The 15,770-nt window shown below is 48.0% G+C and overlaps 1 protein-coding gene across 4 annotated transcripts in view; it reads right to left on the bottom strand.

Annotated features, from left to right (window-relative positions):
- PTPRM (protein tyrosine phosphatase receptor type M) overlaps positions 1-14,562 on the bottom strand; it is a 649,948-nt gene extending 635,386 nt beyond the window's left edge. For all 4 annotated transcript variants that reach the window (XM_061131248.1, XM_061131250.1, XM_061131249.1 and 1 more), the window contains exon 1: positions 14,147-14,562. In XM_061131248.1, the coding sequence (XP_060987231.1) occupies positions 14,147-14,219 (73 nt within the window). In that variant the 5' untranslated portion in view covers positions 14,220-14,562. The remainder of the gene's footprint in view (positions 1-14,146) is intronic.
- Positions 14,563-15,770: the final 1,208 nt, after the last annotated feature.

Here is a 15,770-nt window from a genome sequence, read left to right as displayed (position 1 = left end):
ACCCCAATGCTGGTAAAGATTGAGGGCAGGAGGAGAAGGGGGCAACAGAGGACAAGATGGTTGGATGGCATCACCACTCAATGGACATGAGTCTGAGCAAGCTCTGGGAGATGCTAAAGGACAGGGAAGCCTGGTGTGCTGCAGTCCATGGGGTCAAAAAGAGTTACACACGACTGAGCAACTGAAAAACAATGGGTGGGGGGGTGGGGGGGAGGGTGAGTCATGGTTTCAGGATGATTTAAGCACATTACATTTATTGTGTACTTTATTTCTATTATTATTATTACTTCAGCGCTACCTTATATCATCAGGCATTAGATCATGAAGTTGGGGTCCCCTGGTTTCTGCCATCAACTTTGGGGGCATCCGTTTCTGGGTAGTAGTTCATCAAACACTAATTTTCCCAATTTGAAGGGTTACTTTTCAAATCTGCCCACAAAAAATTTTGTTAACCAAGAGATATTTATGCTTTTCTACCTATGTAAGATTTTACTTAACTGAAAAACGTGATGCTTTGAAAAGTAAGTCGAGAAACTACTGAACTCAGCTCTAATACCCTCCCTGCCTCCTCCCACACCCATGTTCTTCGCTGTTAGTGAGCTGAGACTGTTCCCCGTGTCACTAGGATGTAAAGAAATGCACATACACAAAAGCTGCCTTTGGAACACTGACTCAGATGCTAAGACTTTGGAACTCATTTATTTTCTGCTATCACCACCCAGTCCCAAGAGAGTCAATAAATTTATCATGATACATAAAACACAGCAAGATAAATTAGAGTAAGGTGAGACAAGTGCTTTCCAGGTGGCCCCAGTGGTAAGGAACCTGCCTGCCAACGCAGGAGACTTAAGAGATATTGGTTCAATCCCTGGGTTGGTAAGATTCCCCTGGAGAAGGGCACAGAAACCCACTCCAGTATTCTTGCCTGGAGAATCCCAAGGACAGAGGAACCCGGAGGGCTAAAATCCATGGGGTCACAAAAGAGTCAGACATGACGGAAGCAACTTAGCACGCGTGCACAAGATAAGTGAAGAGGAGGCTAAGACCCAAGAAAAGGAACCAGAATTCAGTTCTATTGCAGAGATGGTGGCTCTGGGCATTCTTCTGTTTAAGGCCCAGTCAGCAGCTACTCCCTCCAGCTGGTAACAGAACCCATGTCTCCATGGAGCAGCCCCAGTTTCCACACTCTCACTCCCCCTGGTTCCTGAGGGCTGACCCCACGCTTAGTCCAGCGTGCGGGCCAAGCAGGGCACAGGGTTAAAGTGGGAACAGGTGATGTGAGCTGACTCCATGAAACACAGGGCAGGCGTGGTCTGTGCTGTTGGGGGAGGGACCTTCTCTTTCCCTGGGGCTTGGGGCTGGAGGGTTCAGTCTGTAACTCCTTAGAAACACCCAGGAAAGATGCTTAGAGAGAATGGCTCAAGCCACCGTGACCAACTGGGCCACCCACAGCCTTCTCTTTACACGAGCCAACAAATCCTGTTTGATGAAGTCCAGTTTGACTGAGGTTTTCTGTTCAAAAAAGTTCTAACTCCTTCAGCCCACCCATCTGAATCTGGCACCCTAACAGCCAACATAGAGAGGAAAACTTGATGAGTTATACAATTCGCTTTGTCCACAAGAAGAAAGTACATTCATAAGGGAAGTCACACCTTTTCCTGGAAGTGAGGCCCAGAAGGACAGCTCCCCAGAGGGTCATTCTAAAGATTCTGTGCTGTGCTTGTTTAGTCGCCCGGTCGTGTCCAACTCTTTGCGACCCCAAGGACTGTAGCCCAACAGGCTCCTCTGTCTATGGGGATTCTCCAGGCAAGAATACTGGAGTGGGTTGCCATGCCCTCCTCCAAGTCTAAAGACTCTACATCACATAATAAAACACTCAGCATCTTCCTAACAGACCCAACACTCCACCTGAAATGCTTTTGCATGGAGCACACCTCAGTACAGGTGGACGGCATCGAGGCATAAATCAGGAAAAGACAACCTGCACCTTTCTGCATGACTGAAACAGCTTATCACACACACCTCTGTGTGCACGGGGAGGGGTAGGGAGAGGAGAGAGAAAACAGTGCACACACCCCGTGCTCAGGGGGCCTGGCTTCGTTAGGAACAGAGACAGCTTTACCCACCCAAAAAAGCTCCCTGCAGTGAGCTCAGCTGAGCTCTGATGAGCTACTGAGCGATGGTAAGTTTGAGAATAACATTCCCTCTCGGCATGGTACCCAGGCTTCCCTGATGGCTCAGTCGTAAAGAATCCACCTGCAATGCAGCAGACGCAAGTTCAGTCCCTGCAGCAGAAAGATCCCCTAGAGAAGGAAATGGCAACCCACTTCAGTGTTCTTGCCTGGGAAATCTCATGGACAGAGGAGCCTGGTGGGCTACAGTCCACAGGGTCGTGAAAAGTGGGACACGACTTTGCGACTGAACAACAAACAGCATGGTACCCAGCATACATTGAGTGCCCAGTATAAACCCCTGAAATGAGGCTTACCCATGTTGCCAAGATTTAAACAAAAAATATCAGCCTAAATGGTGTAGCTGTGGCAGACCTGGGTGGCAACTATAGCTGGCAGCTTCTTCCCCAAGTATCGAGGGGGAAAATTTGGGTTTTATCTGTGCACAGTTGAGCAGAGGCAGGAAGGAACAAAAGCTGAACAATCATAGGAAGCACCTAAAATACCTCCAGCATAATATCCCTGCTATACCCACTTTCTTGTAACAAGCACCTTCCTGCTATATGAGGCAGCATCTCAGATTGATCCACTGTTCAACACATTTCTCCCATCCTCCTCTATCAAAAATGACCTATGGATGCAGGTCTCATTCCTTTACACCATGCTACCTGATAAACTCAAGCGAACTCGGGTAACAATCCTCAGGCTCTCTAAGTATTTAGCAAGACCCTATAGATTCTTGAATCAAACATCTTCATTTTACAAGTGAGAGATCTGACATCTAAGGATGTCAACTTAGGGAGGTGACAGCAAGTTGGGAATGTCATACTTAAGATGACTTAATGAGCCACTGCTCCCAGAGATGACATTTCAACAAGCACCTTTCTTCCTTGGTCGAAATGATGAGCTGGTGGAAATTTCAAGTGCTCTAATAGAGGGGGATGCCCATTTTTGAAGCTAAGGAGTCTTTTAGGAACTATTACAATAAAAATGTCACACTTTTGGTCCCTGCTCAGGGGGCCCCTAAGGCCAATTATTCTCCAGTGTCCATGTTTCAATGAATATCAGACAGAAATAAGTGCTGGAAAATTATCTCCCCAGTATCATTTTGTCTCGTTACTGTCTCTGAATGAGTCATCTCAAATTTTGGCTCACAGCTGCAAATGTAGAGATCGAAAATGATCTGTGTTCTGACTCTCTGAAATACCTTTATTCTCTTATTATACCCTAAAAATTCCAGACTGATGTCACAATTATTGGAGTTCATCAGATTGAAAGATGGGTTGTTGCTGTTGTTTTAGTCACTAAGTCACGTCTGACTCTTCTCGAACCCCATGGACTGTAGCCCACCAGGTTCCTCTGTCCATGGGATTCTCCAGGCAAGAATACCAGAGTGGGTTGCCATTTCCTTCTCCAGGGAATCTTCCCGACCCAGGGATCAAACTTGCATCTGCTGTATTGACAGGCAGGTTCTTTACTGCTGAGCCATCAGGGAAGCTCTGAAAGATGACTACAAAGCAGCTTGGTTTCTATAAAATACCAGGTTTCATAATTCATTTTCTCTGCTGACACCAGAAGGCCTCTGCTTCCTAAGAGAAACAGTCTCCAGTCAATTACAGTATGGTATGTGAAACTTCATGTCACGATCCGCAGATTTCTTTTTATTTTTCCGCAGATGCTTTCTTAACACTAGTCAGAAAAGACGTGATAAAGTCTCCAAAGGGCAGGGTCTCTGAGTCCCTGCTAATGTCCTGCCAGTACTCTTTGAACTTTAGAGAGTATGGAGATCTCGGGGTCCAGGGTGTTTCTTTACCAGTTTCGATGGCCCCTTCCAAAGACTGTGACTCAGTACCTCTGCAGGGCCAGGAATCTGCGTTTTTTTTTTAAGAAGAGCTTAGGGTGAGTCCAATGCAGGTGTCCAGAACTGCCTTCTGGAACCAAGCAGTGCTGGCTTTTCATGGTGCCAACTCTGAGGGGTCATTTTGTAATTCTCAGGGTTTCTTTTTCTTTTAAAATATAATATTGGCCTTATGTTTATAACATACACATTTTTTGAGTGCTTCTACAAACACATCACCCACTGAGCCCCCAGGACACTCAAATACCAAAGTCTTGGACCTAGAGAAGTTTGAACCATATGAAATTGTCAATATGCAAGGCTTTCTGACATAAAAGTAGGGAGCTCATGTGGTTACACCCATGGGATGTGGGTGCCTCCCAACCTCATAGCGCTGGTCTGCTTGTTTAGTCTTTACCATAATCCTACAAAGTGTTTTTCCAGAAAACAAAACTGAGGCTCAAAAATCAAATACCATGTCCAAGGCCACACTGCTGTTCCATGGTAAGAGATTTCAAAATCAGGAACACCTGATCTGCTGCGGGGGAGGTCTCTGCCCTCTTTCCTCCCCTCCAGGACCCCATAGCCGACATCAGGCCATTTAATTAACAACACCCTCTACTGGTCTGAGTCCCACTGGGGCTGGCCAGACCCCACTCCAAACTTTCCGAGGGTCAGCAACACAGGCCTCTTTGCTAAGAGGCCTCTTTGCTCCCTACAGGGGCTGGAAACAAAAGGGAGGGGCTCTCTAAAAAGCCACCGAACAGGATGAAACGGTCACTGACAAACAGGGACAACACGGCAAGGATCCCGATAACATACACACGGGACGTGTGCCAACACGGGGATGATCGGGGAGACATCACCATGCTCAGATGCCTGGATGCTAAAGTCAAGGAAATGGAGAACACAACGGGTGATGATCGGGGAGACATCACCATGCTCAGATGCCTGGATGCTAAAGTCAAGGAAATGGAGAACACAGGTCGTGAGACTGTTGTCAAAGCAGCCTCTTTTTATTAAGTTTCCTCACTTGAGAATACGCCAACAGTGAATGAAGAAGCAAGGAGAGCCTGCTTGCTGTACCGCAGACGAGCGATGGGAATGCGCGGGCTGCGCTCTGAGCAGGTGTAATCAATTTCATTCTATATCAGAAATAAAGCAGGAGATGTTATCTATTACTCCCTGTCATGGCAGCTTCTTCCTGGTGATACACGGTTCCTTTAATACACCAGAAACTAAAATCAAATCATGTTTATCTACCACATAGTGAATTTCATTTTTTTTCTTAGAGATCAGTATAATACCAAAATTCTACTTTATGGCAGTAACTGATTTATAAATCATTACATATGATAAAAATTATAGGCTCATTTTTACACATTTAATTAACAAAAGGTAAACTTTTTCCTTTAAATTTAGCAACTGAATCTCTATGTGCCTATTAATCTCTAAGGGTATCAAACACCAAACCCACCACCTAAGCCTACTTTTAAGATTATTACAAATGCTTTTAAAAAATCAAACTTCATCAAAAGAAAAAAAAAATCAGCAGTAAGCAGAAGTAATTTGTGTCTTTTCTTCCCTAAGGGCACTTTATTCAATCATTCACTCATTCAAAAATATTTGTTAAGTTTATTAATTTACTATGTGATTGTTGTTGTTGTACAGTTGCCCACTGGTGTCTGACTCTTTGCAACCCCACGGACTGCAGCACGCCAGGCCTCCCTGTCTCCCACCATCTCCCAGAGTTTGCCCAAGTTCATGTTCATTGCATCGGTGTTGCCATCCAACCATCTCATCCTCCGTCGCCCTACTCTCCTTCGCCTTCAGTCTTTCCCAGCATCAGGACCTTTTCCAATGAGTCGGCCGTTTGCATCAGGTGACCCCTTTGTCATGGCAAAGGGGACTGTGTAACTCAATAATGCTTTGAGCCATGCCGTGTAGGGCCACCCAAGATGGATGGGTCTTAGTGGAGAGTTCTGACAAAACATGATCCACTAGAGGAGGGGATGGCAAACCACCCCACTATACTTACCATGAGAACCCCATGAACTGTATAAAAAGAATATGTGATTACTAAATGCTAAACACTGTAACTTGATTCTATACATTATGAGTATTTATTTTAAAAGAAATGCTTTAGACCACTTTATATTTGTATCTAGGGAGAATATCACAATGAGCCAACTTCAAACTTGTGTTTATGACATTATTTAAAACAGCTCAGACTATATCAGAGAAGATAGATCAAACAGACACCCTCAAAATGGACTGTAGGAAGGGTGTGATCCAGTGCCTCCCCATCCCATCCACAGTCAGAAGCCCATGTTAGACCCTTTGGGGATTCCACCACTAGAATCAGGGAGAAGTACCAGGCCTCTGTCTTCCATGGTAACTCAAACTAAAACATATTCTCACTGTCTGCAATAAATCTGCTTTCTGCATATTGAATAGGAAAGAGATGAAAGGGAATACTCACCCATCTGAAAACAAACGAATGCTCTGTAAGTGTTTCTGTTCTGAGACCCATAAAAACCACATACTTTGCTTCTGCCTAGGCTGTTGTATTTTTAAATAAATCATTCTGTTAAATGCTAGCCCCTCCTCCAAGGGAGAGTCTAGAATCTCTGTTTTGACAAGCCTCTGACAATTTGACCCTCATTCTCTCTCACCTATAGGTCTTTGATTCTTGACCACCACGGTTTCCCTCCCCTGCAGCCTCAGTGTGAAAGTAAGTGACATCCTTCCATCAGATCCTCCACCGTCCCTCTGCCTCCAACTCGGGGCCCAAACCTTTCATATCACAGAGAAAGTTTTTAAGGACTTGGGATTCTTCTCAGTTTTAAGCAGAAAAAGGACTAACTCAGGTGACACTCCAGTATTCTTGCCTAGGAAATCCCATGGACTGAAGGGCCTGGTTGGCTATAGTCCATGGGGTTGCAGAGTTGGACAGGACCAAAGCGACTAAGCATGCAGGTATCCATGCAAAGTTTAATGACTCCCTGCATTATATACCTGAACCAGCAATGTCGGAAAAGGGGTCTCCTGCAGATGGAAGCAAGGTGCCCACGCTCTTCATATCCATGTCACACATCTGCATGTGGCCACTTTTCTGGTCGATTACCAAAAGACTTGATGGAGAAAGTTCCATAAGTTACCCTGAACTCTTAGGTAGCTGCCAGATAATCTATTTCTCCTAGTCCCACTGCTATACACAGAATAGCGGCCACTTAGGATACAGCCATGGAAAAGGAAATGGTGACCCACTCCAGTATTCTTGTCTGGAAAACCCCAAGGACAGAGGAGTCTTGTGGGCTACAGTCCATGGGGTTAGAAAGAGTCAGACACCACTGAGATCCCATACAGGATACAGCCTAAAAAAAAAAAAAAAAAAAAAGAGGAAGAAAGGAAAAATAATCACCACAGAGTCTGAAGTTGTCCTGGGGTCAGTATGGAACTTAAAGTGAATTACAACTAAAGCAGCAACTTCCACTGAAGAAGTTCATTTGATGTGAGCAAGTCATCACAGCAGATGCAGGGTCCCTCCATACCTTGCCTTCCTTCAGCTCTAGGCGGATGCATCCAGGGAGCCGTGCGGGTGAGGCTGGGTGATACCCCTGCCTACATACCCACTAGGCAGCTACACTTGCTGATGGGATGGGGACAGGAGCAGGGAGCTGGAGGCCTGCCTGCCGTATGGAAAGCACTCTGCCCGCCATGGATTCTCTGAAAGTCTGCTGACAACGTTTCAATATAAATCTGTTAAATGACATCACAATCCATTTTGTTTACCTGGAGCGTTTAAGGATAGAGAAGCAGGGGTGGTCTTTGGCTGAAAACAGAAAAACGAGGTGCTATCTTAGGAGACTCATAAGAGAACATTGCTGCTGCTGCTGCTAGGTCGCTTCAGTTGTGTCCGACTCTGTGCGACCCCATAGACAGCAGCCCACCAGGCTTCCCCATCCCTGGGATTCTCCAGGCAAGAACACTGGAATGGGTTGCCATTTCCTTCTCCAATGCAGGAAAGTGAAAAGTGAAAGTGAAGTCGCTCAGTCGTGCCCAACTCGTAGCGACCCCATGGACTGCAGCCTACCAGGCTCCTCCATCCAAGGGATTTTCCAGGCAGGAGTACTGGAGTGGGTTGCCATTGTCTTCTCTGAAGAGTACATTATCAGTACTTTAAAAAGATCTATATTAAAAACCTCTTCTCTTCTATTTGGATATGAAGTTTATTTCCAAAGTGTCACATTCCCATATTAAAATTCCAAATTTTAAGCACATTAATTCCTCATTCTTGCCTAAGAAATTCCTTGTTTCTTTCGATTTCAGTAGATTTTGAAACTTTAAATAATTGGACAACTTTCCAAAGTACGGTAACTATCTTTCTGATCTTTGCCCATGACCACCCCCAATGCCTTCCCCAATCCCCTAAAGGGGCTTTCCCAGCAGTAATGCTCAATATCCACTTTGAATAGAAAGCATCATTTTAATAGGTGCACTGGGCTATGTGCTTATTATAACAAGTCAACAAATATCTTCGAAACACAGTGTCAACCCACAGAAATTTCCAGTGGCTAATTTTCAGTGACTGCAAAATTTAATTAAAACTTTACATTGCGGTAAGTAAAATTAGAGGAAACGTTTTTTCATCGTCATTTTACAATTGGCTGGATCCAATATCTTCCACAGATAAGACCATTATTTGAAATGTCACGCTAAGAGGCTGAGAGTCACAACACCATCACATCAGCCTGTTTCATAATTTGGGTTGTGTTCACAGTGGGGGTGGAGGTTACTACGTGCATGGATGTGAGTTTTAGTTGCATCTACGGTACTTTCTGCTCTTGTCAAGGGAGGCTGAAAAGTGCAGGCTGAGAATCCCAAACCTTTCAGAACTCACACTCTGTCCAGCATCCCAAGGGCCTGGAGGGTTAGTTCTAGCATCTACTGCTGTCCCCATGCCTCCGGCCCAACCCTGGACTTTCGGGATTTTTATCCCTCTGGGTGGGGCCAGGAGTCTACCTGTCTACCTGTTCCTGAGTGATGCTGATGCTGTTCATCCAAGGATGACTCTTTTAGAATAATGTTTCTCAAAAGGTGGCCAGGATCACCTGCGGATGCTTCAGGGGCCTGGACAAAAGAATCACCACGGCCGGCCATAGAGACCAAGGTTGGGAAGGACCGCTCCTGGTGACCCTCGAGCACACTTGGTTTTGAACGTATGGGTATAAACACAGCTCAGCGGAAGCACTGGCACAACACTCCCAGGCCCCACCCCCCAGGCCACCTAAAGCCACACAGGTATAGGACGTCAGCCTGATCTTCCTGCATACTTGATCCTCTTTGGATCCTTAACCTGCACAGGATCCTAACAAGATCTGCACACCTGTGTTCCTAAACGTGAGCACACACAACCCCCCCACCCTCCTCAGCCTGTCTTCTTCTCTTTCCCTCCCCACGTTCCCACCTCTTCATCAGATCCTGACCTTGCCAGCTGGCCCCTGGAAGGCAGGGGGCCACAGGCTATGGAGGGGATGACTAATACTTTCCTACTTCCCACCTAACACCAGCCCTACCTACTGTTTTCCTCCGCTGAGTTCTTTTTCAGAGCAACAGAGTAAAAGCAGTCTTTCTGATAAGACTAAATGCTAAACCACGGCAGTATTTTAGGAACTGGAGAAGCAGCATCCTCTTATGATGGGAGGTCTATGTTACTGAGCATCTTCCTTAAACTTTTCACTAATGAGTTTGAAAAACGTAAGTAATGAAACCTTCTCTCACTTACAAAAGAAGCCGATTAACAGGCTGTAGTCCTCAAGATAAGAAGCAGCCTGAGAAAAGTTTGTGGGAAAGTTGGTTTTCAAAGAGAAGACTCCTAGAATTACAAAGCACGGTAGACACTGCCTTAAGAAATGTTATACTGTTGAAAAAGTATGTGTACTTATTAAAATGCCTGTCCCCTAACTGAAAACTGTCTTAGGATATTCAGGTTAGACACACTCATTCTAGAAAACTAAACCCAAAACAAAAACTGAGAGAAACACTACTTAACCCAAAACAGTACCTCTACTGAAACAGATACATATAGCCTATCAATTCCTAGAATGTAAAATTGTTATGAAACTATGAAATTTTTAAATAAAGCTACCGACGTCCATAGAATTGTCAGAAAAATATCTAAATTCAAAAATCAACTTTTCCCAAAACAAAAGGCTGTGTTTCATTCATACAGAGTTTTTTTATCATCTGAAGATATAATTCAGATTACTTGCTCACTAGGGAAAGTTCATTTAGAATTACTCAAATTATATACACACTTATCCATATATCAATATATGTAACTAACTTTTCTACTGAAAATCCATGAACCAACCCTTTGAAAACATCAGAGGCTAAAACCTGTGATTTTACAGATCAGAACAATTGATTAAGCTCAAGCAATACTTATTTACATCCACATAACACTAAAAATGTAAAGTGATTTCTTGGCATATCTCTTTCATGCGCAGTGATTTAAATTTGCAATCTTTTCATCACATCCATTATTAATCTCATTAAAGCAACATAAAAACGTAAAACGTCATGACTCTAGTTATCCGAAAAAGAAAAAATAAAACAAACTGCTTAACAAATCTATTCACACTCTCTGCAAAGGGTACTGTAAAATCTTATATTTTGAAATGATTTTCAACTTACAAAAAAGTTGCAAAAACAGCACAAAGATTTCAAGTCCATGCTTCTCCCACCTTCCCCTAGTGCGGCCATCTGACTTAACTACTCAGAGTCAGATTATTCAAACTGAAGAAACTAAATGTTGGTACAATTCTACTAATGCAATTACAGACTCCATTTAGGTTTTGGCTGTTTCCTCCCTAATTGTCCTTAAAAGAGTATTTTAAAGAATACATTTCTTCAGGAGAGTTTCAAACTCACAAAATTACATTAAGATTTAATCTGTTCTAAACAGTGTAATGGAAATCTCTTTGTATTTCTATTTCTGCAAACCAAGGCTTGCTTACTAGAACTTATCACATCAATCTCATTATTATATAAAACCAAACACTTCCTTGTATAATATATATCACCACCTGGCTTTTGAGAAAATGGGTCAAAGAAGAATGACTTGCCAGCTACTTGGCTTCTCACTATGGAAATGACAATATTAAGCAGAAGCAAAAATGATTTCACTTTCTGCCTCACTTCTTACTTGCATACTTTTTTGCAAAAGTTATTCTGAATGATCATACAGAACCTAAATAGAAGGCAGAAAGTGAGCCTCCAATATCTTGCTTAACAACTTAGAAATTGTAAAAACGGAAAGATGTTTAAAATGAAATGTTTAGAATAAATAAAAGGCCTCCTGAACAAAAAAAAAAAAAAAACCTAATTCTTTTCTGTTTTCTCCCAATATGTTTCGTTCCTATATCTAGCATCGAAATTATGTGCAGTACCCTCCAGAAATCATTACTCAGCAATCACATCAATTGTGAATGCATTCCGAAAGAGGGGAAACAGCAAAGTGTCTTGTGTACAAATCTTGGTTACAAAAAAAAGAAATCCTCCACTGATTACATAAAGCCTCCTGATTCAGTCCATTGGTTGCGCTGAGGCTGAGAAGAATCTGATGAAAATGTCAATTTCAAAAGCCGGGACAATGTAAGCCAGTCTAATGTCTGACAGTCCTTCCTCTCCCTCCCTTCTGTGTCAGACAGTTCATGTACAATTTGAATGTCTGCAAAGGATCAGAATTCACATCAGTCAGTCATTTATTCAACAAACAGTGAGTGTCTGTTGGGTCTAGGGCTCTATGTAAGTGTTCTATGGGAACCAAGAAGAAAAAATGACTGACTTTGCCCTCAAGCCACTTACAATCTACTTCCTCTTCTCTAAAAGGATCCCCATGTCAGGTGACCAGCAGCCTAATATTTCAATTTCCAGAAGACTCATAAAGAGAAATAAGTGTTGGTATCACTCATAACATCAGAATTAACTTTCTCAACATAAAAAAAATTTCAAAAATAAAAAACTGACTTTTCCAAAGCATTAAGCGCTTCCCACATGTACTACCTAAAACCCAAAGTGGAGAGCAAAAGCATAATACACTGTAATTTATCTGATCCCTGCACACACAAAATTTGCCAACTTCAATTTTTCTTTTAATTTCATCATTTCTAAGCATTCTCTGGGATACTGCCCTTCAGTTCCTCCACACTAGGTTAACTCTGGCTTTCCAAATTAAAAAAAAAAAAATGAAGGCACAGTTCAATTACTGGTAGGATAACAAATAGAATGATGTACTTCCTCTAAAAGAAAAATCTGGATAAAATTTAGTAAAAGCAAAGTCTCTTTTGGCTTGACTATTAATTTACATAAGCATTAACAAGGACACAGGTCAGTACTACTTAGGCTGAAGTTCCTTTTAATGATGAGAAATTGATCATTTAAATAAGGTACGTAAATATTTGTTCCCCACCTCCACCCCAATCCCTTACCCACTTCTTGAAAATCCATCCAAACGCTTTCTGACACAGCTTAACTTGAAACAAATCCCAGGCAGGGAGCTATGGATCTTAATAAAGAGAAAACCATCACTGAGGCCCTCATCCTTGGCTTCTAACACTAATGAGTTACAAGGCTCTAAAACTAGCGAGTCTACTCCATAATTCACCAGTAAAAAGAACGCAGGCCAAAATCGGCATCAATTTTATAGCAGACAGCAGTGGATCGTTTTGTTAAGTCCTCTGGCGCACGTGCAATTACCAGACAGTTAAGGGCATATTAAACTTCGGGAAAGGGTATTTCTATATTGAAACTGACAGCAAACAGCGAGCAGCCAACTCCACGCTCGGCTTCCTTGGAGGCCAACTGTGGTCAAGGGTCTCGGGACTCAGCAACACCGGGGCATGGCCTCTGCGCCTGCGTGTCCCCCAGGCTCCAGGAAGTAAAGATGTAAGTTTTCACCGGTCGGAAGGCCAGACGGAAAAGTCTCCAACGTTTTAAAATATGTGTTTTACCACCAGTGAAATTCTCCCTCATCAAACTAAAAAAAAAAAAAATTCAACTTACTCATTCCTCCCGAATAAACATAGAAACCTATTTTGCAGCACAAGTTCAAGGCCAAATAACAGGCTTTTTAGTAAAAGGAAAAAAAGCCCAGTTCCACCATTCTACGTAGCTCTTAATGAAATTGACACACACGCGAGAAAGTGTACAAGTGTGCAGGTGTGCAAACGTTGGCTGTCCATCCACGTGTGTGCTCCAATTAACACCAGGCGGGGTTCGCGCCCCTCTTGACCCCCAACTCCCGGCCACGCGTCCTCCCGCAAGGAGCTCTCCGGGCTCCGACTGCCGGCGCTCAGCGGGCACCTCCCCGCACTCCCTTTCCTGCCCACCCCCAGCCGCAAGCCGCGGGGCGGGCTGACCGCTGCCCCTGGCCGGGTGCTCCGCGGGGCCGGGGTGCGGAGGAAGAGCCCGTCCGGCCAGAGCCGCGGCTGCCGGGACCCTGGGGCCCGATCCTCCTGCCGCCGGGCCGCCGATCCTGCTGCCGGAACCTGCGAGGCCGCCGCCTCGGCTCTCCCGTGCAGCCTCCCGAATGCCAGTACGAGCGGAGGTCACGGCCTCGGCGGGCTGGGAGGAGGCGGGAGGGCAGGGAGCTGGAGATCGCCGCCGCCGGGTCCACCGATCGCGCGGGCGCAGCGGGCACGGCGATCCGGCCCGGCAGCCGCTCGCGGCGAGAAGGACCGCGCAGCGCCCACGCCCGGCGGCCGGCGGCTGCAGCTCCCAACTTCAGGCAAAGTTTTCTGCTGTTGCTCCGGGAGCCGACCAGGGACTCCAAGTGGCGCCGTCCGCGCGGACACGCGCCCAGGCCGCGGAGGGGCGGGGGCGGAGATGAGAGCCTGGCTCCCGGGCCAGCCCCCGGGGCTCCTCCGCTCGGCCGGCCCGAGCGCTAGGTGCCCACCCTCCCGGCCAGCCCCGCTCCCGTGCCGGGGACTGAAAGACGCGGTGCCCATCTCGCCGCGCCCCCTTTCCGGCCTCTCCGTCCGCCGCTCGGGCTCTCCCACCCCAGAGCTGCCGGTGTCCAGAGCCCCCCTCCGGCCCGCGCGCCCCAGGCCCCTGCAGGCGAGGCCCCGCTTACCTGAAAACGAGTCCCCCGCCGCAGTTAGCAAAAGTCCGGTCAAAGTGAACAGGCAAGTCTCAAGTCGGCTCATCGTGCCGAGTGTGCCCCGGGCCGCTCCCCGGCGGCGCTGGGTGGGCGCGAGGGCGGAGGGCGGCCGGGAGCTGTGCCTCCAAGGCGGCGAGAAGAGGGTGAACAGCCAAAACCAGAACCAGACGCTCCGAGTGCCAACAGTTGCAGAAGTCCCAACTCCAGCGGCTCCCGGGGCCGGAGGGCGAGGAGACGGGGTCCCCGTGCCCTGTCGCCGGCCCCGCTCGGAGCTGGCGCGGCTGCGAGAGAGCGCGGAGGGCGCGCCCGCGGAGCCAAAATCCGCCCTCCGTGCCGGAGGCTGCGCTGGCTCGGTTCTTCCTGGGCTCGGGACCCGAGCCTCCGGCGCCGCGGTGCCCGGGGCCGGGGCCGGGGGCGAGGCCGCGCGCGTCCCGCCCGCCGCCTCTGCGCGGGCAGCCGAGCCAGCCCCCGGGCGGCGGCGCGCCGATGGCCGAGCCCGCGCCGGCTGCGCGCGGGGCTCCTGCTCCCCGACTGACTGGCGGGGCCCCGCAGGCCGGCTGAAGGGAGCGCCCACGTCACGGCCGCCCGGCCGCCGCGGCCCGCTAGAGGGCGTGAGCGCCCGGCCCCGCCGGCCCGCACTCGGCGCTCGGCGGCCGCGGCGCCTCCGGGGGAGCCGGGCGGGGGGCGGCCGCGGGGGCGGCGTCACCGCGCCGGGAGCGGCGGCCGGGCGGTGCCACCAGCTCCCGCCCGCTCCCGCCCGCTCCCTCCCGGGCCCCGGTTTCGCGGCTGGCTTCCGGGAGGGTGACCGCTCCGGGGCCGCGCCTGGACCAGAAGTTTGTCCCGGGTCACGGGCCGCCGGGAGTTGGCGAGCGGAGCGGGCGAGACGGCGGCTCCGATCCTGGCGCCGGACGGCAGGGTCGGCGGGTAGGGCTGGCGGAGCCGGGAGTCGCGGGGCCGGCGCTCCCCGGCAGCTGCGGGCCGGGCGAGCCGGCAGATCCGGGGCGCTGCGAAGGGCTGCGGCTTCTCCGCGCCGAGAAGTTGGCGGGCGCCCCGGCAGAGAGCGGCGGCCGGGGGCACCGAGACCCCGCATCGGTCCCGCGGGACACGCGCGCCCCGGAGCCCGGCACCCGCCGAACCGGACGCGCCCGGCCGCTTCATGGCGCCCCCGCCGACCCGGGGGTTGGAGGTGGGGGACCCGAGCGAGCCGCCGGCCGTGCACAGGAGGCGGCGGTCACACCGAAACGAGGGCTCGGACCTACGGAACCTGTGATTTCTGTATCTGGTGCAAAGTGTTGGGAAACGCGGGAGGAGGAGGCGTGGGGAATGAATCAAATGATGTCTGGAAATATATCATTTACCGTTTGGGGTCTGGAATGCCTATTTCATTAAGTGGATAAAAAAGCTTCTAATGCTTCAGTAAAGAGGTCCACTTTTTAAGATTGCAAAAAAAGAGGAGGGGAGGTTGGGCGGGGGGAGAACTATTTCTGTCTTCCTCAGAATAGACGCAGGGAGCCAGCATCGAGCGTCTGTAGACGCCAGACCTATATAAACGCGATAGAAGGCCTGCGTAGAGGTTCGATTAGAAACCAAGTAACTA

Source organism: Dama dama, chromosome 27 (genome assembly GCF_033118175.1).
Source record: "Dama dama isolate Ldn47 chromosome 27, ASM3311817v1, whole genome shotgun sequence".
In the NCBI taxonomy this organism is placed as follows: Eukaryota; Metazoa; Chordata; class Mammalia; order Artiodactyla; family Cervidae; genus Dama; species Dama dama.
The sequence above is the reverse complement of the archived record's forward strand: the minus strand, read 5'-3'. Positions and strand labels throughout refer to the sequence as shown.